A 26,892-nucleotide genomic window follows, 5' to 3' on the forward strand; every position below is an offset into this window, starting at 1 on the left:
CCCACACTCACCCATTTGATTCTGATTTCCGGGATCTGGGGGAGACAATGTCAGCACACCAGCGGGTGCTTTGCCCAACACAGAGTCGGGAGACAACAGACAGACTGAAAGGCCTGCAGGCGTGAGAAGGAATTCCAGAACAGGAGCCAAGCATTTCGGGGATGAGGTCCCTTTGTGCCTCGAGGAATACTTTGGACCCTTCCCACCAGAGACAAGAGACATACATGTCCATGCTCCCTCCCCCTTATGCTGAGATGGTCACTAAAGGCCCTGTTCTCCTTCTGCCCCCTGGGTTTATTGCGTACAGTGTTGCAGGGCATTGACACAAACTCCCCACAGTCTGCCTGCTAAATAATTCTGCCCTGGAGGGACCACACTGGACAAGTAATGCCTTCTTGCCCTGTGACCCTGTTCAGACATTCTCTAGCATGTGTGGGGAGAAAGCCTTAAATGCAGAGCGTTGGTTGGATGTCCGTGAGGGACACAGGATGTGGTGGCACTGCCATCACTCAGGAACACGTTGGCCCATAATGGGCTGGCTGGGGAGTCCCACCTACTTCTGCCCTCATCTGTCCCTGTCTGTCAGAGCCCTTGAACACAGATCCTGTTTTGGCACCTCCAAATTGGTAGAGAAAGACCCAGCAAGTGCACCGAGGGGCCGCCTGTGAGAGCAGGAGTGAGGAGGCGGTGGCCACAGCACTGGGCTTTCTTTGTTGAGTAACACAACGGAGACAGCAGGCTTTGGCTGTAGTGGTGGTAACAGCAGTAATAAACACCACCGTCATCTGTTGGTTAAAGAAGAGGGTCCTGGGGCTACGCCAGGGGAGAGTTTGCTCCCCAGGGAACATTTGGCCATGTCTAGAGATATTTTTGGTTGTCCCATCTGGGGGAGGATGACGCTACTGGCATCTAGTAGGCAGAGGCGAGAGATGCCGCTGAACGTCCCGCAGTGCACAGACAGCCCCGCTCAAAAGAATTATCCAACGCAAAACGCCAGTAGTGCTGAGGCTCTGACTCCCTGATCGAGGCTAATTTCCAGCTTGAAATCAGTCACTTTTGCTCCTTCTGCAGTTCTGAGGTGGCTGTGGAAAGAATGTACCAGAAAACAGGGAGAGATGTGACTCTGGGTTTTCATTTATTTAATTTTGTTTCATTGTCTTTGAATTAATCCCTGTGTAGCAACTAGCAAGGATGTGTCTGGCATCTAAGTCCTAGGATTCTCTCAGTGTGCGCCAAGGTGGTCAGAGCCTGGTGCTGCTGCCCAGGCCTTGCCCCGAGCCAGCCCCTGTGGGTGCAGATATTCCAGCACTTTCTACGCAGTGGGCTCTCAGGCAAGTGTGGGCTTGCTTGGAGGAGATGGTGAAGTTTGGTTTCTCCCTACTGTTTGTTTCTAACAGCTGGAAGCTGAAGCCACTCACCGTGTTATCACCATTGCAAACAGGGTAAGTAGCCCACCGTCCACTCTGGGAGTAGAAACCGGCCTCTGCAGTGCAGTCTCATTCTGCTGTGGTGCCAGCACCACGCCTGGCCCACAGGGCCCCAGAACTGTTTGCTGAACCAGCGCCGTTATGCTGCAGTTCTGGCGTGCATCCTTCTTGCTGCCAGCGCTCTGTTCCACCCAGCACTGTTCCACCCCGCTGAGCTTGCTCAAGAGCAGATGGCCCCCCAGGGAGAGAGGGGAAGGTGCGGGGACCACAGAGCCTCATGCAACTGGGATCTGTTTGCTTAAAGAACCATGATTTACACTTACGCCACTGGGCGGGACCATTGTTCTCACACGTTTTTCCTTAGTGTGGTTCAGGGTAAAGCCCCCGAGGGTAGTGAGTGCTGATAGAGTGTGGTGGTCGACCAAGCAAGAGATGTGGCACCGAAGTTCTGGCTTTGGCCTTTACCAAAATATACGCTGTCTGATCACATACAAGTCCCTCAGCCACTCTGATACACTATTTTATTACATTAAGATGAAACTGTAACGATAGTGTGCTAGTCCCCCCTTTATCCGTGGGTGATACGTTCCAAGACCCTCAGTGGATGCCTGAAACCACAGATAGTACCAAACCCTATATACACTATATATATGCATACCCGTAAGTTTTTCCTATACATGCACATGCATGATAAAATTTAATTTATAAATCAGGCACAGTAAGAGATTAAAAACAATAACTAGTAATAAAATAGAGTAATTATAACGATATGCCAGCATCACTACTCTTGCGCTTTGGGGATATTATTAAGTAAAATAACGGTTACTTGGACATAGCACTGGTACCACAACAGTCCATCTGATCACTGAGACAGCTACTAAGTGACTAACAGGGAGCGTGTACAGTGTGGATATGCTGGACAAAGGGAGGCTTCACATCCTGGCCAGAGCGAGCGGGATGGCATGAGATTTCATCACACTACTCAGAACCATGCACAATTTAAAAATTATGAATTATTGATTTCTGGAATTTTCCATTTAATATTTTCAGACCTTGGTTGACTGTGGGTAACTGAAACCATGGAAAGACAAACCCTGGATAAGGGGGGAGTGCTGTGCCACTTTTCATTGGATAGTTGTGGAGATCAAAGGAGCCGAGGAAGGGAAAGCACTTTGTAAACAGTAAAGCACTGTACCAAGGGCACTTCTCCTTCTAAACCATCATTAAACGTTCCCTTCACTCAGATCCTCTGAACTACTTCCTCTAGAGCAGGTGGTTTTCAAAATGTGGTCCCTGGACCAGCAGAACCAACATCACTTGTTAGAAATAGAAACAAATGCAAATTCTCAGGCCCTGTGCAAACCCACTGGATCAGAAACTGGGGGTGAAGCCCAGCAACCTGTGTATTAACAAGTCCCCCCCAATGGTGCCAATGAGCACTGATGCTTGGGAACCTCTCCTGGAACAGCCTGGGCTATCTTGAAAGATGTAAGCAAGAAAGTGTGGTCTTAGGAACAGCAAGGGGAAAACAGAGAGGTTGTAGATCCAGCTGATCTCAGAATTAGTCAGTAAGCTTGTGTTAATAGCATCAAATCTCAGGCCAGTTCCTAAACTTCATGTCCTCCCAATTTGATGAGCAAAGAGGGAATCAGAATAACATTTGGGGAAATAGAGTTTCCCATTAGCACTTTATAGGTCTGGCAGCTGGACAACGACATTGTTTTATTGTCATGACGATGGTTATCTTATCAATTACTTCCTAATGGAAACTTACCCCAGAATAAGGAAAGACTTGAACAACAAAAAGGCAGCTCCTTGTGTTTTAGTTCGAATGTAAACCCAGAGGAGTTAAGTCATTGACCTGGGTGTACAGCTTAGTAGAGAAAAGGCTGATCAGTCTTAGAATCCAAGTGTCTATCCGCAGGGTCAGTCTTGTCTGGCTACACTCTGAAGCCTACCCCACTTGTATTCTGTTCTCCAGGATACGTTCTGTCTACTGATAAGCAGCCTTCAGACAGCAGATGTCATAATTTTAGACGTAGAATATAATACATGACGGTCTCTAGGTCACCACGTTTATGAACAGTAAATTAAAATAGAAAAGACAGTCCCTCCTTTTGAATTGCAGTCATGGTTGTCGTATGGGAGAAAACGTGAGGTTCAGACTCAACAGTCTGGACCCATCATTGCCCCACATTTGGCCTTCCTGGTGGGCGCAGGTGTTGGACGCTGCTCGCTGCCTCCTTGCTTCATTCAGTAGCTCAGCCTGCAGCCATGCTCTGGCTGCCAGCCCTATATTCCCAGCATAAGATTGTCACCTTGAGGGTGAAGTTGAGCCACCCAGGGGAAGGTGCTGGTGCCGGCATTGATTTTGTGGGGGTATTTTGATGCTTGTTGGGTTTATGGGCCGATGCTCCCTACTGCCTGCTGTTTCCTGTGTCTAGACTCACTGTCCGATCTACCTGGTCAACGTGTCCAGCATCTCGGCTGGTGACGTTATCGCAGCTGCTAAGATGCAAGGTGAGTCCTTAGGCTTGGGTGGGCAGTGCACATAATATGGTGGGACTGGGGAATGACAAGGCCCACCAGCTGTGTGCACTCCCTGGCCCTGGCTCCAGGACCTGAACCCACCCTTCCCTTTGCTCTACCACTGTCTTCCTCAGAACCCCTACACTAGCCTGGCTAGATCCTGAGCTGGTTCCTCTGCATGTTTATGGCGTAACAGCTTCACAGAATTGTCTGTCACCTCTCCTCGGTCTGGTACAATTTTCTAAGTTTTAAACTCACTCATTAATCGGTGTCTTTTTGGCCCCTTAGGTTTTACTAGAGGTTGCCATGACAACTCACATAAAATCCTGGACCAAATCCATTGGGCATTTCAAGGGGTGTCTGGGAAGTCCCTGGAAAAAGAACAATGTGCGGGCCCAGGTTCCCTTTACCCTGGAACCCTGTGAGCCTGAGGGGCACTTGTATGGCTTCTATTGCTGGTCGCCTGGCAATTCCTGAAGGCTTTGCAGTTGCCTGTAGCCCAGCCCAGGGTGCTGGTGAGGGCCTGGCAACAAGAGACATGAAGTCATGGTCACAAACCTGGGTGTGTGAAACAGATGCAAGGGCGTCCCAGCCTTCACACCGCGTCCCCCTCTAGATCCCACCCCCTGCCTCTCCCCTCACTGAAGCTCCTTGTGGGGTCCCACCTAGACTGTTGTCCCAACCTGCTGACTGGGCTCCCACCTCCTGTCTCCCTGGCCCCCAGCCCTACTGCGGAGCCCACCCCCAGTGGTTCTCTGAAGCTGCTCACGGCACCTGCCTGTTCAGAAAACAGCCCCGACTGCTCCTTAGCATTCTCCGCCCCGCGTGTCTGTCTACCCACTAGCAAGCCCAGTCTCCCAGCAGCACCCTGCACACACCGTGCTCTAGCCACGCCCAACTCCCCAGAGCACCACTCGGTGCTGCCTGGCTGTGGTGCCTGTACCCTTCTCTTCTCCTTGCGGGCAGTCGGCAGGGGAACAGGGAAGCTCTCTGGGCTTGAGCCCAGCTGTGCTCTCAAACGCCCCAGTGAGCGTAGACAAGTCCCTTCCTGTCTCTGACCTCAGCTCCTTCACTGCAAAATGTGAGTCTCAGACCAACGATCTCCCAGGTTCAGTGGCTTCCTGGTCATGGTTTTGACCCTTCTTCTTCCAGGGAAAGTTGTGCTGGCCGAGACCACCACGGCACATGCCACGCTGACAGGCTTACACTACTACCACCAGGACTGGTCCCACGCAGCCGCCTACGTCACGGTGCCTCCCCTGAGACTGGACACCAACACCTCAACCTACCTCATGAGCCTGCTGGCCAAGTAAGGTGTTTTAGCAGGACTGCTGTGGCCTCCACGGCACAGCCATTCAGGGAGTGTGTAGATCTTGAAGAAGATGTCATAGAGGCCCCAGGAAATAACTCTGACCTGGGATCGATTTTATTATGCCCACAGGATTATCTTGCTTTTATTGCCTTCCCCAGAGCCCACCAGATAACTGCCATCCTGTTGGGCTTCTGTGACCACTTGATTTGGAGTGAGAGCTTCTGAAGTATAAGAGTAAAGAGCATATATAAAACTGTGAACAATGGTCATTCAGACTTATAAGGACATGGATTTCTTACTCTAAAGCCCAGTGGGGAGCTGTAGGATGTGGCCTTTGCTAGAACAAACGGGGTCCTTTCTGTCTCTTCTCTTGACCCCTCTCTCTTTTCTTGCCTCCCACGTTTCCTCTCCTTGCATGTACCTTTCTCCTAGGTTTCTCCCTTCTTTCCTTCCCCTTCTCCCTTTTTCTTCTGCACTTTCTCCCTCTTTCCTCCACCCCCTCTCCCCAGATCTCCTTTCCTCCGCTCCTCTCTTTCTGACACTGCTTTTCCCATTCGATCCCAATTTAAAGAAAATGGTTTGATGAACAGTCTACTCAAGTAGACTCAGGAGATGCAACTCATTTCTATAAGAAAATATGAGCTCCTTCATAATTATCTGCTTTAGGATGTGATTTGTTAGGCTATATAGGAATAAGATGTATCATACAATCTATAGATATAAGGATTTGTTCTTTATTTAAAATCTGACTTCTTAAAGGGACCAGAATTTTTTTTATGTGAACATGTAAAGTTTTAAAGTACTTGACAAAGCCAGTCGTGTTTTAAACTTGAAGCAATTTGGGTGGGTGTTCCTGTCTCCCAGATTCAGGGCAGCGTTGGGAGACTTCTGGAACGTGCCCATATTCATTCACTCCTGCTTAGGGGGCACCTACTTGTGTAGGAGCTTTTTGTAAGAAAGTGGGGTGCTCAGTAAGACCTGTTGGTTAAAGAATGGGAGCTGAGCCTGTTGTTCTCGGGGTCCCGACCTGCCCCAAGGAGCAAGTGAAACCCATCCATCTCTGGTGGGTTCTGCAGGTCCAGAATGTGGGGACCCTCAGGGTCTCTAGAACACACCCTCTGCTCTGTGACAGACTCTCCACGGAGCGTCCGAGAGGGCCCAGAGCAGCTTCTCTGGCCCAGGACGATACCAGCACAGAAAGAGCTAAGACATCTGACTGCGGGTTTGGCCAGAGACGCTGGTCATCTGGCAAGAGCTGTGACTGTTGAGTCCTGCCAGGCCCCTATGGGGACAGCCCTGCATGCAGCCTGACTGGCTGTCGTCTGAGAGCCTCAAGAATATGCTTCCTCACCAGGTCAAATAATGCCTTCTGCTCCCAGATTGTCCTTCCAAAGCAGGCGTCTTAGATGGTGCACACGCGCTCACAAGGCTTTGGTGCCTCCTGCAGAGTCAAATGACTCCTCACTGACCCTCAGGGCTCCCACCGTGTGGCCCTAGCAGTTGTGCCTCTCCCACCTGACTCCCCTGTTCCAGCCAGCCCCTCCCTGCCCTCCAAGGGCTCTTCCTCCCGAGGTGGCCCAGGCCTAGCTAAGTGGGCATCCTCTCTCCTCTGTACCTCGCTGCCTCTGAGCGTTGGCTACAGAGATCTCTGCACATGGGCCAGCTGCCTGCCTCCCTCATTTTGCATAAGGTCTGCTGCCGTGTGCCCTCTCTCTGTGTCCTGCCCCAAGTCTTAGCTAGCTGGGAACCCCTCCAGGGCCTGGCTGTGCCTTGTCCACCCACAGCCTTAATTTCCATCTGAGGACCACAGTCCTGGACAGCACAAGGGTGAACCGACCGACTTGCACACCACCATTGGTTTATAAGTCTGGCTTCTTTTCTGTCTTGTCCCTCCTTCCCCTTCTAGGCCATTAGAGCCCCCACATCCAAGGACGGCTTGGGTCTGAGTTGTTTAGCAAAGCTTAACACTGAATTGTGAATGCTCGTGGCCAGCAGGTGGGGGTCAGGGAGCCAGTGAGAGGGAGTCAGCACGTGATTCCGTGATGCTGAAACCACCTCCACTGTCTCTGTAGCTAAACCCTAAGTTCTGTTTTTCTCTGCCCACTATGTAAACTCTTAAAAATTGCCATCCCAAAGGTTCTCACCGAAGTCTCTTGTGACATGGATGGTCTGTGCCACACTCCTCGAGAATTGCCATTCTGTAGATGAACAAACAGATGCACGTAGATGAAGGAACTCACTAGAGATCACAGAGCTACTAGGTGGCAGAGCTGAAATCGGAATTAGCTTTGCCTTGTTCCCAAGCCAAGGCTTCTTCCCTGTGCCTGTCCCCATCCTCTGGGGTCCTGACCCCTCCTCCCCTTACTGGCCACGTCCTTCTTTCTACCCAGTGACACTCTGAACATTGTGGCATCAGATCACCGGCCTTTCACCACGAAGCAGAAGGCTATGGGCAAGGAGGATTTCACCAAGATCCCACACGGAGTGAGTGGCGTGCAGGACCGCATGAGTGTCATCTGGGAGAGAGGAGTGGTATGTGTTCTGGGCCCCGTCCCTGCTCTAATCCTAGCAAGAGTTTTCACCCCACAGATCCTGTCAGAGAGCATTCTTGGAAGGGCTGGTTCAAGCCCAGCTCTTTGCTTCACGCAAAAACGAAACAAAAAAGGTCTTTATCCCCCAATTAGAAAGGTAATAAGACCTATTATAGAAATTTGTAAAATACAAAAAAAGTATTAGAAAAAAATTCCCATAAATTAATACCTAGAAATTAAACTACTGTTAACATTTTGGTGTATTTATTTCTAGTTCTATGCACGTACTATACATTATTTTAACAACTGGGTTTATCTTTTTTCTTTATATAACAGTATACCTTGAGTGTCTTTTTTTTTTTTTTTGAGACAGAGTCTCACTGTATTGCCCGGGCTAGAGTGCCATGGAGTCAGCCTAGCTCACAGCAACCTCCAACTCCTGGGCTCAAGTAATCCTTCTGCCTCAGCCTCCCGAGTAGCTGGGACTACAGGCATGCGCCACCATGCCCGGCTAATTTTTTCTATATATTTTTAGTTGTCCGATTAATTTCTTTCTATTTTTAGTAGAGATGGGGTCTCGTTCTTGCTCAGGCTGGTTTCAAACTCCTGAGCTCAAACAATTTGTCCGCCTCGGCCTCCCAGAGTGCTAGGATTACAGGCGTGAGCCACTGCGCCCGGCCTTACCTTGAGTGTCTTAAGTCAGTAAAAATATGTAAAAAGGTTTTTAAAGATGTCTTTAAAAACATCTTTTTTCATGGCTGAATAATATTTCTTCCAGGGGAAGTACCATACTTTATTTAATCCTTCCCTGATGTTTGGAACTTTTGGCTGTTTCCAGTTTTTGCCCTTACAAATGATGCTATAGAGAACCTCTTTGTTGATGAGGGTTTGTCGGCTTTCTAATTATTTCCTTAGGACAGATTCTTAGAAGTGGATTTTTGGCCCAAGTGAATATGAATATTTTAAGGCTCTTGATATATTTTGTCTAGTTGCTTTCAAAAAGATGGGGCCTGGGACTTCATTTGAACACCACCCGTTCTGCCCACGAATAAGTGTTTTTGGTCTTGATCTACCGTGGGTTAGATTCAACACAAAGTATGAGCCCCAAAGAGATTTAAAGTCCTCAAGACTAAGCTCATGGAAAGCCTAGGAGATGGCTCGGGAAGTCCCCTTAGAAGAGAGTCCCTGTGCTTCCGTGGGTGGGGCAATAAGATGCTTTTCCAGAGCACAGATTATATCACCCTTTGTAGATGCAGGGAAGTGCCTGACTCATCCGTAGTGGGCACGTGAGCAGAGCTGGTTTTATAAATAGGAGGTAGATTTGCACCAGGTAGGCAGCCTTTTGGAACAAAGGCCCACTCACCGTTGTTGCTGGATAAAAAGAGAAAGGCGGAAGTGAGCACAGGGGACAAGCGTGGTGGCTCATCTGAGTTGGTGCCCACAGCACTGACCTCCTTGGGACTATGGTTCTGACCAGCTAAGCTAACAGGTCCCAGGCGGGCATCAGAGGGGACTGGGGTGTGAGGCACCACCCCAGCCTGGTTGACTTGACACTTGCGCCATGTTTCAGGTTGGAGGAAAGATGGATGAGAACCGTTTTGTGGCTGTTACCAGTTCCAACGCCGCTAAGATTCTCAACCTGTATCCCCGCAAGGGCCGCGTCATCCCCGGTGCCGATGCCGATGTGGTGGTGTGGGACCCAGAAGCCACAAAGTAAAATTTGCTGCTGGTCTCCAGGGCTGGGGGGACTTGGGATTTTACAGAACTGGTATTACAGAACTCCAAAGGCGTATAATCTTTGCAACTGCTTCTAGCATGGAGAGTTTGACCCCAGCTTACCCACGGCCATCTCTCCTCTGTGCACACATGTCTGGGGTTTCAACCTCCTCTTCTTATAAGGACACCAGTTAGACTGGATTGGGGCCCGCCTATATGACTTCATTTTACCTGAATTATCACATTTAAGGCCCTATCTCCACATGTGGTCGCATTCTGAGGTACTGGGGGTTGGAGGACTTCAACATAAGTATTTCGAGGGGACCCAATTCAGCCCATAACAGCCAGGCTTTGAGGGTCGCCCTTCCCATTGAGCTGCGACATCTTTACCTCTCCTTAGAGCTTTCTCTCCGCGTTGCCTCCCCACCAGGACCATCTCAGCCAGCACCCAGGTGCAGGGAGGAGACTTCAACCTGTACGAGAACATGCGCTGCCATGGCGTGCCGCTGGTCACCATTAGCCGCGGGCGCGTTGTGTACGAAAACGGGGTCTTCATGTGTGCTGAGGGCACCGGCAAGTTCTGTCCCCTGAGGTCCTTCCCAGACACTGTCTACAAGAAGCTGGTCCAGAGAGAGAAGGTAAATCCAGGGCGGGAGGAGGACGTGTGGGAAGAGGTTGGCACCCCTGCTGGGGGGCATCTTACATGACTGTTTTAAATCTCATGGGTGTTTTCACTCTGTTTTTCTACCAAATTCTGTTGCCATCTATCCAGTATTGAGAGGGCAGGGTGTGACAGGACAAGGAAGAGTCAGAAAATGCTGATTTCTATTCCCCATCTTTGACTACCAGATAGAATTTTAAATGATCAGGCAAACAGGGAGTCTTGGAATTCCTGGAGGCACAAGAGGGAAATGTGAGTGTATGTGTGTGTGTGAGTGTGTATGTGTGTGTGTGTGTGTGTGTGTGTGTGTGTGTGTGTGAGACCTCTGCGTTCCTCTTGATGTGCAGGCTCAGGGGTGCCCCTGGAGTTACAGCCGCTACCTGGTTCCCTCACACTCTTGCTGTAGTAAGCGGTGGTAGAACTGGTGTTTGAAAAGCCATCATCTATAGCGTTGGAGTAGCAGGCATATTAACACAAAAGATCCACTCTGTGGCACGCTTTCCACATGTGAAGGCCCAGAGCTTTCAGAGAAACTAAGGCCAACAGTCGGAAGCAGTCCAGAGCCTGGCCTGCTGTTGGGGAGCAGGCCTGGGCTGTCTGGAGAAAGCATGACTTCAGTTATCACACTGTGAAATCCAAAAGCAAACCCAGGGTAGGTGAATGGTCAAATCTCCAATAGGCTTCCCAGATGTGGATGATGCACAGGAGCCTCAGCCCTCCCCCTGCAGAATGTGCTAGACAGAGCTAGGAGAGCAACGTATTCACTCGTTAGAATACTGACAAAGGGTGGTTCTGATCAAAGAACATGGAAAATAACAAGTGTTGGTGAGGATATAGAGAGATTGGAGCCCTCATTCTTTGATGGAAAGAATGTAAAATGGTGCAGCCACTTTGGAAAACAGTTGGGCAGTTAAATGTAGAGTTACCATACGACCCAGCAATTCCATTCTCAGGTACATACCCAAGAGAAATGAAAACATACATCCACACATGTATGAACTTGTGCGTGATTGTTCATAGCAGCATTACTCGTAAAGGCTAAGAAATGGAAACAACTGAAATATCCATCATCGGTTGAATAGATAGATTGTGCTATATCCACCCAACAGAATATTCTCCAGCCATAAAAAGAAATGCAGTACAGAGATAAATGCTACATACAACTTGATGAACCTTGAAACATTATGCTTAATGAAAGAAGCCAGACGCAAAGGCCATATATTGTATGATTCCATTTATATAAAGTGTCTGGAAGAGGCAAATCCATAGAAAGTAGATTAGTGGTTGCTTAGGGCTGGGGGGAGGGGAGAATGGGGAGTGACTGCTATTAAGTATGAAGTTTCTTTTGGGGGTGATAAAATATTTTGGAATTAGACAGTGGTGATGGTGTGAATATACTAAAAACCACTGAATTGTACACTTTAAAATGGTGGATTTTATGGTTATATGAATTTTGTCTCAGTTTGAAAAAAAAAATCTTCCAACAGTCTGTGGCCATCCCAAAAAGATATTTTAGTCCAGAAATAGGGTCAAAAGAGGGCAGAGAAAATGGTTCAAGCCTCTAAAATCCAACCTCACAAAAATGTAAGGTAGATAGCAATTCACAGGAGACCACTGCTTTGGACAGCCACAGTGGGGGACAACAGCTCCCGGACCCGATTGGAAGGAAGCTTCCCCAGAGCTCGTGGCCATTATAGGAAGGAGTGGTTGGAGGAAAAGGCACACACTGGATGCTTCGCAGCTCACACTAGGTAGGAAATCTACCCTCCTGTTCCCAGAAATACTACAAAGGAAAAGCTGCAGTTACGAAGATATTCCCGCACTCTCGTGAATGCAGCACTTCAGCTGACTCCAGGAGAGCTTCAGGACCCGGCACTGCCGAGAGTCAGTTACCGCGTATGCGAGGGCCTGGGTAGACCAGTTAGTCCTTAGTGGTCTAGTTTCAGGAGCCTGAACTTCCGCCCACTGGGGGTTGTGCTGAATATCTGTTTGGTCTACCCGAGGACCTGCCTACTCTGTGAATAGTGTACCTGTCCTTCTGAGCAACACCTTATTTCCTCCACTTTCACCTGGGGGCTGTAGTGAAGCTGCCAATTTCTAATCTTCATCCAGTCAGCCATGGGGAGGGGTGGGGCACGCGGCCCAAGATGGCCCAATCCGAGCACTTCCAGGGAATTTGCTGAAGAAACGGAGGGAGAAAGCCCTTCTTCTGGTGGCAAAGCTGAGGTGATGCTAGCCCAGAAGCCACACAAGCCATCTTCCCTGGGGTGGGAAGCTGAGAGCACAGAACTGGGTCGTCTGCTCTCCAGTGCCTGTGCTCACAACTTCTAGAAAGAACTCAGGTCCTTGAAGCAGATGGGGTTACTTTTGTAAAACACAATAGAGAAAGTTTGGCAAAGTCAAAAGACGACAGATGGATGGGGAAGGTATTTTATTAAGAACAAAAAACAACTTTGGGGAAAGGCTAAGTAAGCTTTGGAATCAATAATAAATAGAATGTTCCCTTCTTTCTGTCTCAGCCGGAGGTCGTGAACGGCATTACGGTGTTGAGCCAGCAAGCCCCAGAGCTCGGCTTGACACCTGGCCCGGCTGTTTAGCAGCTGTGCGACCTTGGGCAAGTTGCTTAACCCCTTGGGGCCTCAGCTTCCACCTGTGTGCATGGGTGGTTATAACACTCCCCTCATAAGGTCGTGTGAGACTTACATGCATTAACACGTGGAAAGTCCTGAGAACAGCGTCTAGCCCATAAGTGCTTAAGAAATGTTGTCTATTCCTCTCTTCCCCATGTCTAAGAGGAAAAAAAATAAGGAAACAAGTTGGTAGAAAAAAATTTAGGAAGAACATTCCACATCTGTTGTTTCTCTCAAGATTTTCAGTAAGTATCGAGTAACAGGGAGGTTGAGGTCATGTCCCTGAGGGGTGCCAGTGAGGGGATCGTCTGTACTGCTCCTTCGGACACTGCAGCACACCCCACACTTCCTCCTCCTCACAGCAGCACTGCTTACTGTGGCATGGGGCCACAAATGACTTCTGCAGTAGTAATTAACTGCTAGTACTTCCATGTCGTGTCTGTGCCAGAGCAGTTCTTTGAGCTTTAAATATATTAACTCGTCTGATCTCACAACAGCTCTGTGTGTAGGTACTAGTATATTATCATTCCAATAAGGAAATGGCCACAGAAAAGTTAGGTCAGTTACCAGGGTCACTGTACAAGTGCCAGGGTTGGGACTAGAAACCAGGCAGTATAGGCTCCTGCAGAATACAGGCTGTTAACTCTACTGCTTTTGTGAGTACAGAACTAACCAGCATTGCTACTGGGGGACTCTCCTCTCCAGGGTGGGTATGTTTAGCCTCTCTTCCCACAAAGTTGTCAGACCACAGTGAAGGGTGTGGCCTCTTCGGAGCCTAACAGAGGAGATAACATTGCTCTGTGTGAGGGGTGCTCTCTTAAGGTTGAGCACCTCGGAAGTCTGCCGGCTACCTTGGTAAGGATTCCACCCGTGCTGAGTGGCAACCAGTGGGTGTCTCCTCTCTGTACGTGCACACACACACGCACACATGCACGCATACTTACACACACATGCACATGCTATTTAGGAGATACAAGAAAAGAACTCTCCAGCCCCTGGGCTCAAGGTATAAGAAGGATTTGTCACCTGCAATCACTTGGGTCCTGAGCAGAGTGGCAGCATCTACAGTCCTGTTGGCCGCCAAGGAAGCTGCAGTCGTGTCACTCAGCTCTAACAGTGTTGTCCTTTCCCTTCGCTCCTCCTCCGTCCTTCACTAGACCTTAAAGGTTAGGGGAGTGGACCGCACGCCCTACCTGGGAGATGTCGCTGTTGTCGTGCATCCTGGGAAAAAAGAGATGGGAACACCACTTGCAGACACTCCTACCCGGCCGGTCACCCGACACGGGGGCATGCGGGACCTTCATGAATCCAGCTTCAGCCTCTCTGGTAAGAGCCGGGGCGTGGCGGGAGGAAGTTGGGGGAGGCAGGAGAGGAAAGGCGGGGGTCGGGGGAGGAAGGGCCCACCCAGGCAGTGGGACTTAGTCCTGCTTTTCCCCTGCATCTCCTCCCTCCCCCAGCCCATGTCCAGTGGTGAGTACCGGTTCCAGTATTGGTGGGGATGGGAGGCTCTCCTTGCCCATGGGCACCAGCCACTCCAACAGGCCGTGGCTCTCCCATGGTTTCTAAGTACAGATATTTTTGTCCCTTGAAACATCTTGAGGGCCATGCACACAGGGGGTGCCCCAGAGGTGATCTGAGCTCAAGAGGTCAGCCCTGTGTGTGGTTCATGGGACTGCACTCCATCCCCCTGCCACCGTCCCCCACAGCCCACACCTCACAGCCTCTCTGCAGCGCCCCATCCTGCTGTTCTGTGTCCCTGTCCTCCCTCCCCGTTCCACACTCGGCTCCACCCCGGCCCTGTCGTCGCCTTCTTTTTTGCCAGGAATTACATAGACATCATTAATTTGCAGTAAAATGTTTTCTCTCGTGACCTCTGATTCCCAGTTTCTTCTCTTAGCTTTCTGTCCCCTGGGTCGTGTCCTGGCCCCAGTCCATCTACAGAATCTGAATTCCTTGGAAATGTCCTATCCCAGTTCTTAATGCCAAGATCTGCTGTTTCCTGCCCCTCCCACCAACACCAGCACGCCCAGCCGTGGGCTCCTCTAGGTGGTGGCTGTCTGTGCGCAGGGGTTTTGTTATTGTCAACAACACATATCTCAGGTGCTCTGTGGGATTCGAGGGGTGGGGGTCATTCCCTCATAAACGGTGACCCTCAGTGGAGAACAAACAGAGGCTGGGGCCTTCGGGCAGCTTCGGTGGAAACTGTCACCATCACTTGGAGGGGTAGGGAGCCTGGGTGTCCCTGGACACAGCTGAGCCGCTTTCAGAACCAGCCCAGAGAGGGACCAAGCATCCGCTCTAAGGCTGGGCTCGAGCAGGCACAGCAGGAGAAGCAGGAGCCAGTCTGTGCACCCGGCTTGTGGAGTGCACTGGGGAGGTGAGACCCGTACACAAACCATCCTCAGACGAGAGGCGGAAGCAGAGGCTGAAACAGGGGCTGCCGAGGGCGCGGGGCCTGCGTGCTGAGCTTCCTGTGTGCCCAGAAGACACAAGGTTCCTGTTGGAGGTGCTGGTAGCCTGCGGGGAGTGGTCCTCTCAGAGCCAGTTTCATCGCTGAAATAATGGTCTCCCACCCTGAGGGCCACTGCCACTCCCACCATCGATGGGACGTGAATGCTAGGAGCCAGAAAGGGACTCTTGTATGAAGGCCTTGTTCCCGGACACTCAAGCCTGTCAGCCCTGCAGGATGGACTCCCACGGCTGCCTGGACATGGCCCCGCCTGCAGCAGCAAGACCCCAGAGCCACCTCTTGTGCTCCCAGACAAGAGCCAGGACTGGGCAGAACCCCCTCAGACACAGCAAACATCAGACTGCCTGTCACCTCCCCTCCACCCCAAATCTTGTCTGTTCTCAGTGGTAAGGGCTGAGGAATGTCCCACTGTGCCCTCTGGGACACGAAACCCTCCCTTTCTTACTAAGTCTTGGGGTGTCAAGATATGGAGCCTTTCAGATACGGTTCTTTCATTTTCCAGAACAACAGAGCACCTCTCTTTTTTCTGCCTTTCTTACTCACCGAGGTCTACGTACCAAGGCCCGCAGGCTAACAGGCTGGTCCAGGGCCTGCATGCATGGCGAGAGACCAGGTGCGAGGCTTGGGAGCAGTGAAGTCGGCATAGTGGGGCAGTTAACAATGTAGGCTTTGAATCAGGAAAACCTCGATTCAAATCCAGGCTCCAGCACTTACACACTGTGTAACACAGGGCAAGTTACTTAAGCCCCTGAGCCTCAGTTTCCTCATCTGTAAAATGGGGTGGCATTGTGCGGACTAAACTAGATAACACACACAGAGGGCTTAACTCAGCCCCTGCGCGTACTGAGCCCCCAGTAGATGCTGGCTGTGGTTTGTCACCCAGGCCCGAGAGCCCGCTCACCCTCTGTGCTTCCTTCCCTGCAGGTTCCCAGATCGATGACCATGTTCCAAAGCGAGCTTCGGCTCGGATCCTCGCTCCCCCCGGAGGCAGGTCAAGTGGCATTTGGTAAAGGCACTGCCCAGCCCCCCACGTGAGGATGCACCGCTGCCGCCAGCCCGCACACCCTCCGGCCACAGCTGCAGCGGGCAGGAGAGGCTGGGCTGGGCAGCACACCACCTGAGGGGGGCCCTAGGACCCCGGGAGCCCTCCCATGTCTGAAACGTGATTCACTGTGCTTCGAGCCAACCCTAACAGGCACTTTGAGATGTGTTCCTCCTACTTGGTCCTTTCCTGCCTTGGCCTCGGCCGGCTTTTCTGGGGCCCAGGAAGCCCACACTATGCACAGAGCCCACTGCATAGAGCCCTGGCCAGCCCCTCCTCTCACACTGCCTCCATGTGCTGGCTTTGGGAAAGCCCAGACTTTAGTGCCCTGCCCCCTGCCTGACCGGCCGGTTGTCCAGAGCACTTTAGCAGATGTGTTTGAAAAGTGAAGGCCTCCTCCCCCACTCCCTTAGGCCCCATGGTGACATTTCCCAAGTCAGACAGGTGTCAGCTTCCTAGCCATGCCCAGGACGTCCAGTCCTCCCAACTCACCTCTGGCCTTGTGTGTGCGGTTGGGACACCCTGGGTGTGGGTGCGGTTGGGACACCCTGTGCCCTTTGCCAGCCTCCTCCACTCCCCACCCACGCCCTGTGGGAGTCACAGGCCCAGAAGGGTAGCTGGGCGGGGCGCGAGGCTGGTGCCAGGCGCGTGTAAATGGTTTTGTTTTGCACGTTTGGTTTGCGCAGTGGTTTGGTTTGACTTGTTTGTGCATCCTGTGAAAAATAACGGTGCTTCGTGTCACTAGCATAGAATAGCAACAGGAGTAGATGTGGTCCTTAGGAGATGCTGCACTCGACACCAACCAGACAGCACAGGGCAGAGACGGTGGGGGCCCCTCTCCTCCCCACCTGGGGTCCTCCGGGCTGCCAGAGGCCCCAGCCCAGGCCTTTCCCTTCCCCTTCCCTCCCAGTCTAGGTCCCTGTGTTCCGAGGGGGTGCCTGGCATGCCAGCCCTGAAGATGCTGGCCCTTCAGGCAGCAGGGTGACTTTCCCCGTCTCTGCCCTTGGTCACTCCCAGCACTAACACCACCACCCCCCCACACACACACACAACTTCCCGTAACTTCCCCCTGCTGGACAAAGGCCCGGCGCTACTCCATGTGATTGGCAAGAGGCCTCATGCCTGCTGAGAGAGGGGAGTGGGAGAGGGCTTGCCAGACACCAGGGAGGGAGACTCTAGGCCCGCGGGACCCGGCTGCAGAACCTGCGCCTTGCTGCACAGGTGCCGTGGTCTCCCGCGGTCAGCTGCACGCCCTCACCGGCTTGTGGCCTCAGCTCCTCCCACATCCAGTTGGGCCCTACCTGCCCCTGTAGCTCAGCGGATGTCTCCATGGAAACACTAGAGGCAGGGTGATTTCCATCCACCCCAAGTGATCAGCCACCTCCACTTGTTAGACCTTGTCTCCCCCTCGGGAAGTAATTTCATGTTGCTCATAAGGTTTGCATGAGACTCCTGGACTCTTGACTACTGGTCATACCCTTGCACATTTCTATAGTGCTTTCCATGTTTTCAGACCACTTTCATATATGGCCTCTCACTTGGTCCACATGACGATGCAGCATGTATTATTCTTCCCATTTTACAGATGAGGAAACTGAAGCCCACAAAGTTTAGGCCCTCTGACCCCAGAAGTGTTCATACTGTCTACCCCCACCATGGAGGGGAGGTGCAGGGTGACATCCATTGTAGATCCCACCAGAGGATTTAACCAACTAGACGACTTACTTTCCTGGTAGGCATTCTGCTTTGTTTTGCACAGGTAGATCGATTTTTCTCATCTTCGTTGTAAACAAACTAATGCATATTCTCTGTTCGAGCCAAGACTAGTCCCATGTTGGGGGCTTGCCACGTGGTTTGAGCTGCATCCACACCCTCACTTCTCCCTTCGCTTCCAGTTTCCTCACTCAGGGGCTGAGAGGACAGAGGTGGTAACCCAGGGAGCAGAGACAGTGAAGGGGCTCATGGCAGGTGGCAGCCATGGGGACAGGAGGTAGGGACCCGGGCCTGGGAAAGCTACCATAGGTGAGGGAAACCGTGACACTGACTCCTGGTACAGTGCACATCATCTTTATCCCTTTCATCCCTCGCTGGGTCATAAGCCTTGGGCAGATGCCAAAGAGCCAAGCAGTGGTGGTGGCCATCTGGGCAGAGTGTCCCTGCTTGGGCCAGGACAGCTTTACCTTCCCTGAGTGCCTCCGCCCGAGAGATGCGTGATCGTGGCTCTGGGAGACCACATCTTGGAGTGGTCCTCTGTAGACCTTCCACTTCATCCACCCCTAGCCCTTACATAGACCCTGCCCTCACCCAGGAGCTTCTAGATGGAAATCAGGAGGTTCAAGGAGCCAAATGAGCGGTCATCCCCCACCACCCACTCCGTGCCCCGTGCAGAGCTCCAGCCAGCACCATCACCAGCTCTGTCACTGGCTCCTGGTTGGAATAAAAGGGTCTCTGGTTGCACTGAATGCAGCTCTCAAACTGGTCTTGTACTTGCTGAATAAATACTGTTGTTATTGCCTTAGCTGCTCTCTAGGTTTGTGGGGTTAAGTTACCAGAAAATTGTGCTACTGTGTGTGTGCGTGTGTGCGTGTGCGTAGTGCTAGGAGTCCACAGTAGGTCTCTGTCAGGCCAGTGTCGTGATGAGGGCTTTTCCGATACTGACCCGGAAGCCACAGAACCACGCAGAAACCCAAAGCCCCTCCAGCTCCTGAGGCGGCAGGCACAGCCTGGGGTCAGGGAGGAGCCGCCAGCTCCCCAGCGCCCAAGCGATTTCCCACTCTTCTGTAAATGTCATGGTGCTAAGATTGTGTCAACCAAGACGACACATGGTCCTGTGCTTTGGCCACCTGTTTGAGGCAAAAACAAAACAGCCCGACACGTTGTGTTCTGGTGCAGGTTTGTATTAAACTGTAGCTACTTCTCACTTGGTCTCTGTTGTGTTTCTTCCAAGAAGAGGGAGTCTGGCAGGGGATGTCTACCGTGGCTGGGGCGAGGCTTCAGTACTAAGAAAACTCAGCTCTGGTCCATCTCTGCCATTGGGTGGCAGCTCACTGGGACACCTGAGTAGGGTCTGGAGATTAAAAAAATACGTTGAGGGACAGGAACCTCAGTGGCCAACAACTACGAGTCAGCCCTCCCTCCTGAGAGATTCACTGTGCTTTTTGTTCCCAGAATTTCTGATGGGAACAAAACCAAGGTTTTTGGTGCCAGATTCCCCAGAACAAGGTTGCTAAGCCATCTGAAACAGAAATAATTAGGAGGAAGCATTAGATACAAAAGGGAAAAAACTACATTGCCCCCCCCCCACCTACCTTGAGTCACCGATTGTCTTGGCTGCCACTTTGGAAGCCCATAGCCCTCTCTCCATCCAGCAGAACCCTTTGCTGCTGGAACTGTGGCCTCATAAGATCACACTAAAGAGTGAATGAAACTGTTGCCTTTAGTACTGTGGGGTCGCTTGTACTTATTTCCTAACCTCAAAATTCAAAACCCTGAAGAGGGAATGCTGTTGGTGGCAGGAGAACTGCCATCAAATGAGCAGCCCATCTACAAATGTGACTGAAATACGGGAGCACTGCCGCCGGGGCCAGGCTCTTGGCTGTGATGAAATGGGCTGTGTGTACCAGCTCTGGTGGCTTCTAAGCCAGGTGTGAACACGGGGTGCTGGCTTGAGATGGATGCCAAGTCCCTGGGATGTACTGAGCCAAAGCGTCTCTGTTACCCTATTTCCCATAGCACGAGAGCACACCAGAATTGGATCAACTGCCAAAAACCCATAGTAACTGTTTGGATGAAAAAAATAACATGGCCACACATCTGGCACGCCATGTGCATGGCATCCGGCAGTCTACAGAGAAAAAATAAAAGATACCCAGGAAGACACAGGATGCCTTTGTATGTATGTAGTTGTACAAAACTAAGAGATCATAGACTGAGACCTTAAAATAAGGCTTGATCATTTACGGGAATCTGCATTTGGGGAAACCTGAACCAGTCAGCCGCTGGCAGCCATCAGCCTCAATTTCTCAACTCAGAGTCACAGGTTGACTTCTGTATACAGGTGCAAGCTGGGTGAGAGTGAACGGGGGCTCTATTAATAATTATCTGAGGCAGTAGACTTAAACCAGCATTGTCCGGGGCAAACCAGGGCATCTTAATACTTAGAATTGCTTGTGGTCAGTGGAGGACAGAGGGTCTCATGACAGACACCCCCGGTATGAAGAAGAAACCTCATGGCACGCAGGGGCAGTAGACCTTAGAGTCCTCAGTTAATAAACGTCTGCTTGACAGTGTTGTGATAACATACATTTGAAAGGGCGCTTAGTGCTTTTCCAGTAGAACACTAAAGAATCTGGCATTTTGTTGACACTTGGTACTGTCTTAGGATGGAAGCTGAGTTCTTTACTTTCTTCCCCTTGTGGATTTACAAACTACACGTTTATACCCAGAGGGACCAGATGCCCCGGGTTGCCCAGGACAATGCTGGTTTAAGTCTGTTGCCCCAGAATAATTATTAACAGAGCCCCCTTTCACTTTCACACGTGTCCTGGTTTGGACAGTAAGTTACACGGTCACCTGATGTACACCTCTACATTCACTGGGCTATTGCTATGCCTGTCCAGGAGTTAATTTTTCCATCACTGAAAGACAAGAGGTGGCCTAGGGGGTGGGGACGTGGAAAGCTGGGTTCTTCCACAGCGACTGGTGACTTAGCGCTTTCCCGCAACAAGCTCTTGGAGGCTTGGTGAGTCAGCACTGTGGATACCACAGGCTGGTGAAGGCCTTGGGATGCTTTTCTAAGCTTTCCGGTTGACCTTATGGACCTTATTATCTCATTAAAAGTTGTGAGTCTACCAAATTCTGTCACTTGCTTTTAAGGGCCTTTGATTCCATTTATGAGCTTAAACACTTTTCAGCATTTTAAATGACATGTAAAATTTTATTTCCCTTTTAAATATTTTTGCTAAGTGCAAAATAATTATTACCAATCTAATAAATTAAACATAAATATAGTGAGTTAAAATCTTAGATGTTTCGATGCTAAGCATACAGTTAGTAAGATTTCAATTTAAAATCATGTTTTAAATTATACATTTTAAATTAGTTATGAGGTGCTCTAACAGGCCAAAATTTTCTTACAGAAATACATAAAATGCCAAACATTCAGAGAGTCCCTCTTAATATAAAAATTTTAATACTACAGGTTTGGTTCTTTAAAACCTTTATTTTCTGAATTCTATCCTTTCTGCCAGTTCTAAGTTCTCACTGGGCTTTAGCTTCAAGTCTTTTCCTGATGGCAAGTCAACTCCTAGAGGAGGCGAGAAAGGTCTGCTTACCAGCGTCACTCAAGTGGCCCAAATCTCCAGTGTACCACATTTTCACTCGACCACTATCTGGTCATCTACAACAACTGAACGCATAGTTAGTTAGTGCAAGGTTTACATATATATATGTATCAGTTCTAGCCAAGGGAATTCTGCCTCCATTTAAATTTTTTGAATAAATTAGATCTTTTGTATATTAAAGTTTCTTTAAGTTTTAACTTAAATTCTTTTTTTAAATTAACTTAAATTCTAGCTTTTTTTTTAATGGGCTTTATTTTTTAGAAAAGTCTTGATTTACAGAAAACTTGAGGATCCCATATACTCCCATATACTCCCACCAAGCTTCCCCTAGCAGTGACATCTGACATCAGTGTGGCATATTTGTTATAATCAGTGAGCCAATATCGATACATTATCGTTAACTAAAGTCCATACTTGATTCAGACTTCCTTAGTTTCCATCTAATGTCCCATTTCTGTTCTGGGATCCCACCCAGATTACATTTACATTACATTTAATTGTCTCCCTTGGGCTATGATGGTTTCTCAGAATTTCCTTGTTTTTGATGACCTTGACAAGTTTTGAGGACTATTGTTCAGATATTTTGTAGGATACTCCTCTATTGGAATTTATCTCCCGCTTTTCTCAAATGGTTAGGTGGTTGTTAGGAGTTCTTAGGAGGAAAACTATAGAAGTGCTGTTTTCATCACCTCACATCAAGGGTGTGTACTGTCAGAGTGACCTTTAATGATGGTGTTGACCTTGATCACCTGGCTAAAGTCTGTTACAACTCTTTAAACTTTGTGGTTCCCTTTTATGAGCAATAAGCTCTTCTTTTTACAGTGACTAAATATACTATGTATTTTTATACTAAGTTTTTCAGGTGTTTGCTAAATGATTATCCCAGTTAGGAATTTTTTTAAAAACTCACAATCAGTTGTAAAATTTTTAGTTTGACAATGGGGGACCAAGAAGATACCAGTATCTTAGAATGCCAAAAGATTAATAAGAAATAGTCTTATAAATACAAGCTCTTGAGGTTTTATCTGAAATCCTGACTCACAGGTCAAAATTTAGGCCTTAATTTAGGACTTTATACTCCTTCACTCACACACACACACACACACACACACACACACGCGTGCATTTACATGCAAACACAGAGTAAGCTTATTTTAACTACATAACACTGACTTTGTGGAGCCTTTGAAGAACAAGTATCCATTACCTTAATGCTATTTGAATTCAAACTTCCAAAATCCAATTCTAGGAAAAAACAGAGACTAACCAGGTAAAATTAATAAGGAACTGTTCAGAAATTATACGAGATATTATTCCTTTAATGGTACCCATAAAGTTAAGTTGAAACTTCTCTATTGATTCATATAATTTCAGATTATGTGAGTTTTATTGAATGATTTGATAAAGGACATGTTTTTCCAATTATGACATTTCAGTAGAATATCCTAGAGTACTATCAAAATCCCACATTTTACATTTACAAAAAAATTCAGCTATTAATTTTAGTGCAGAAATTCAATTTTTTTCTCGTTTGGAATTTTCTAGCTATGAAATGCAAATTTTTATTGAAATCAGTTATGCTATCTCCAAAATCCCTGATTCTCATTCTGCATTAATTTATCATCTCAAAGGTAAAAAAACAAAATTTTACATTTGTTTAAATTAACTTGTTAAATTTCTAAGCTTCATTATACACTAGGTTTTAATCACCTTTTGAATTTGAAAGGCAACTAATACTGAATTCTCAAATTTGAAAAATGACATCTTAAAACAGCAATAAGAATTATAAATGATTCTCTTACCAATAATGAGGGTGGAAAAAAATTAAGTCAACTATCAATTTTCTAGAAAGGTCTTTGCCTTTTATTATTTTTTGGCCTGTGACCTGTTCCTATCAGGAATTTTTCTTTTTTGAGTTTAAGACTATTCTAAAAATTTGGTTTAAAAAATCTTGGTTTTCATAGTTTCTAGCTCTACAGAAATACACTCATGCTATCATACTGTCTTTCTGGCTAGAATCACACAGACGCATTGATGGATATTTTCCTTGAAATGCAAATTCTTCACATTTTTACTATTAAAAGCAAACCATCGTTCTCAAGACCCTGAGAGTTCTGAATGCCATTTTTCACTGGACAGATTGACAACATGGTTATTTGAACTACAGCCCTTCAAGCCCCTTTGAAGAGAAAGATTCCTTACCTGTAAATCCAAGATCACCTCATACTAAAAATGGTTGCTTACAGTTATGCATATTTAAATTTCATCATCTGCTCATTGCCTCTTGCTTTACTGGAATTCTTGATTTGAAATTATCCTCTGAAGTTTTGTAGTCGAGGTTTACTCTGAAGGGAGTTACTCCCTTTTGATCAGTTCCCAATGATGCCAAGTTTCCAGACACTGGAGAGGTTAGTTTCAGTAAGATAGACTTCTCCTGGGGACAGTCTTTGATCCCTTTACTGCTTAGGGAGCAGAAGCCACTGGAGAGCAACTTCTCTTGGAAGAGACCATGGATATTATGGGCCCTAAAGGGAAGGAGACTTCTGAGGCAGTGCTTCGAGGGCCTATTCCCATCTTGCAGTCGTCAGGCAGAACTCCTGGTGTCTACAGAAAAGAAAAACTGGAGGCTCCATTAAGGGTGTTTTAGCCACCCCATGTGGGAGTTGCTGAGGTTGATTCAGACATTGAGTTTTCCAACAGCCAGGCTTTATTGTTTTATTTTTCCCCAATGTGGCCTTATGGATGTCTCTTTTCTAAGTTATAAAAGTTTGTGCTTTGGGATGTATCCTTTTTCTCAATTAAAATGTTGTACTTCAAGTGTAATAGTTTACAAAAAGTGCACAAGATCTAAGTCTCCAGCTTGATAAATTTTATAAAGTGAAAACCCAGATGGAGACAGAACATTAAGAGCACCTGAGAAGCCCGCTTTGTGCCCGCTAACTCTCACTGTCCCCCACCAGGATAACTGCTCTTCGGACTTCTAATCCCATCTGTTAGTATTGCCTGGTTTTGAACTCCGTACAAGTGGAATCATACAATACATACTGTTTGTTCTGGCTTTTTTGGCTCAACATTAAACTTTTAAAATTTAAAGGGCATATCATCTTGCCTAACTTTTTTCCTGTGCTTATGTGCAGCACTGTTTAAGATGGAGCAGCTGACTTTGTCATCAATGTGCACATACATATAAACTTAAAGTATGATGTATACTTGAACTTATGTTTATATGATGTATACTTAAACTTAAAGGGATGTATACCTGTGAAGTACAAGTGCAAAGTACTTTTTCCATTGATGGAGAGTGAGACTTGTGTACCTTAGTCATGATCTTTACATAGAAGTAGAGAAAGTCTTCCAGTCAAGATGGCCAAGTGGGTTCAGATGGAAACCCTCTATGCCCCCAACTACAGACACACAGCAAATAGAGAGCATACTTGCAAAATTTTAGAAATTCAAAGTCCATTAAAAATAATAAAAACATTTCTGTGAACTACAAACAGAATGAAAACATAGCTCTAAGGAGAGTAAATGCCACAGGGCATTGAACTGGTCTTTGAACAAAAAATAGATTTGGGAAGAGAGGGTATCATACACTTGGGCAGTGGGGACCAACAGCATTTCATGCATGGAAGGGTAGCAGAGCTAGACTCAAACCATGAAGAAGATGGCAATGGCTGGGCTCCTCCACTCATACTCACAGCTAAATTGAGCTACTGCCTGGGATGTGGCTGATAGTGACCTAGAGAAGTGAAAATAGGTAGAGACAACTCAGAAAATGGGGATGGGATCAACCTATGTGGTGGCTCAGGTAGGATCTGAAATATCCCTGAAGGTTCAGAGCCTGGAGCCATCAACATAAGAATAAGTATAAATAACATAAAACAGTAAAGGAGGAATAGAGGAACAAAAAGGACATAAAACATCAAAAACAAAAAAATGGCAGATGTAAATCTAACTATAACATTAAATGTGAACAAATTAAGCAATCTGATCAAAGGGCAGAAATTGTTAGACTGGATTTTTAAAAGATCTAACTATATGCTATCTACAGGAGGTAGACTGTAGATTTTAGAATATAAATAGATTGAAAGTAAAGGAATCGAAAAATATATATCATGCAAACAGCAACCACAAGAAAAATGAAGTTAAATAAAGTCTATTTATCAGATAAACTTTAAGACAAAAATAAAAGGTTATTAGGGGTAAAGAGGGATATTTATGATGATAAAATGGTCAATCCATAAAGAAGATATCACAATTATAAACATATATGTACCTAACATCATAGCTCCAAAATACATGAAGCAAAAGCTGTCAGAAATGAAAAGAGAAACAGACAATTCAGCAATAATAGTTGGAGACTTTAATACCCTACTAGTTGGTAGAATGGTGGCCCAAAAGATGTACCCATGTCCTAACCTGGTGACCTGTGAATGTGACCTTATTTGGAAAAGGGATCTTTGCAGGTGTAATTAAGTTAACAATCTCAAGATGAAATCATCCTGGATTTAGGTGGGCCCTAAACCCAATGACAGGTGTCTTTATAAGAATAAAGGCAGAGGGAGAATGAAGACTTAGGCACAAAATGGAGAAGGCCATGTGAAGATAGAGGCAGAAATTTGAGTCATATAGTCTCAAGCCAAGGCACATCTGGAACCATCAAAAACTGGAAGAGGGAAGAAAGAAGTCTCTAGAGCCATCAGGAGTGTTGCCCTGCTGACAGCTTGATTTTGGATGCCTGGCCTCTATAACTGTGAGAGAATAAATTTCTGTTGTTTTAAGCTGCCCAGTTTGGGGTAATTTGTTATGGAAGCCCTAGGAAACTAATACATTGATAGAACAACTAGGCAGAAGATCAGCAAGAAAATAGAAGATTTGAACAACATTGTAAACCAATAATACCTAACAGACATCTCTAGAACACTTCACTCAACAACATCAGAATATTCTTCTCAACTGCACTTGGAACATTCCCTAGGATAAGCAATATGCTAGGCTATTAAAAAACTTCAATAAATTTAACAAGACAGAAATTGTACAAAGTATATTCCCAACCACAATGGGGTTAAATTAGAAATCAATGACAAAAAATGTGGGAAATACACAAATATATGGAAATTAAACAATATACTCCTAAATAACCAATGGGTCAAAAAAGAAATCAAGATAGAAATTAGAAAGTACCTGGAGATTAATTAAAATGAAAACACAACATACCAAAATTTATGGGAT

The 26,892-nt window shown here is 47.6% G+C and overlaps 1 protein-coding gene across 1 annotated transcript in view; it reads left to right on the plus strand.

Moving 5' to 3' along the window:
- The window catches only part of DPYSL5 (dihydropyrimidinase-like 5), a 42,893-nt gene extending 26,404 nt beyond the window's left edge, over positions 1-16,489 (plus strand). The window contains exons 5-12 of the mRNA XM_012652471.1: positions 1,398-1,442; positions 3,872-3,947; positions 5,109-5,265; positions 7,659-7,800; positions 9,370-9,512; positions 9,946-10,153; positions 13,964-14,132; positions 16,201-16,489. Coding sequence (XP_012507925.1) covers positions 1,398-1,442; positions 3,872-3,947; positions 5,109-5,265; positions 7,659-7,800; positions 9,370-9,512; positions 9,946-10,153; positions 13,964-14,132; positions 16,201-16,286 — 1,026 coding nt within the window. The 3' untranslated portion in view covers positions 16,287-16,489. The remainder of the gene's footprint in view (positions 1-1,397; positions 1,443-3,871; positions 3,948-5,108; positions 5,266-7,658; positions 7,801-9,369; positions 9,513-9,945; positions 10,154-13,963; positions 14,133-16,200) is intronic.
- Positions 16,490-26,892: the final 10,403 nt, after the last annotated feature.

This window comes from Propithecus coquereli, unplaced genomic scaffold, assembly GCF_000956105.1.
Source record: "Propithecus coquereli isolate 6110/MARCELLA unplaced genomic scaffold, Pcoq_1.0 Scaffold39, whole genome shotgun sequence".
Taxonomy (NCBI): Eukaryota; Metazoa; Chordata; class Mammalia; order Primates; family Indriidae; genus Propithecus; species Propithecus coquereli.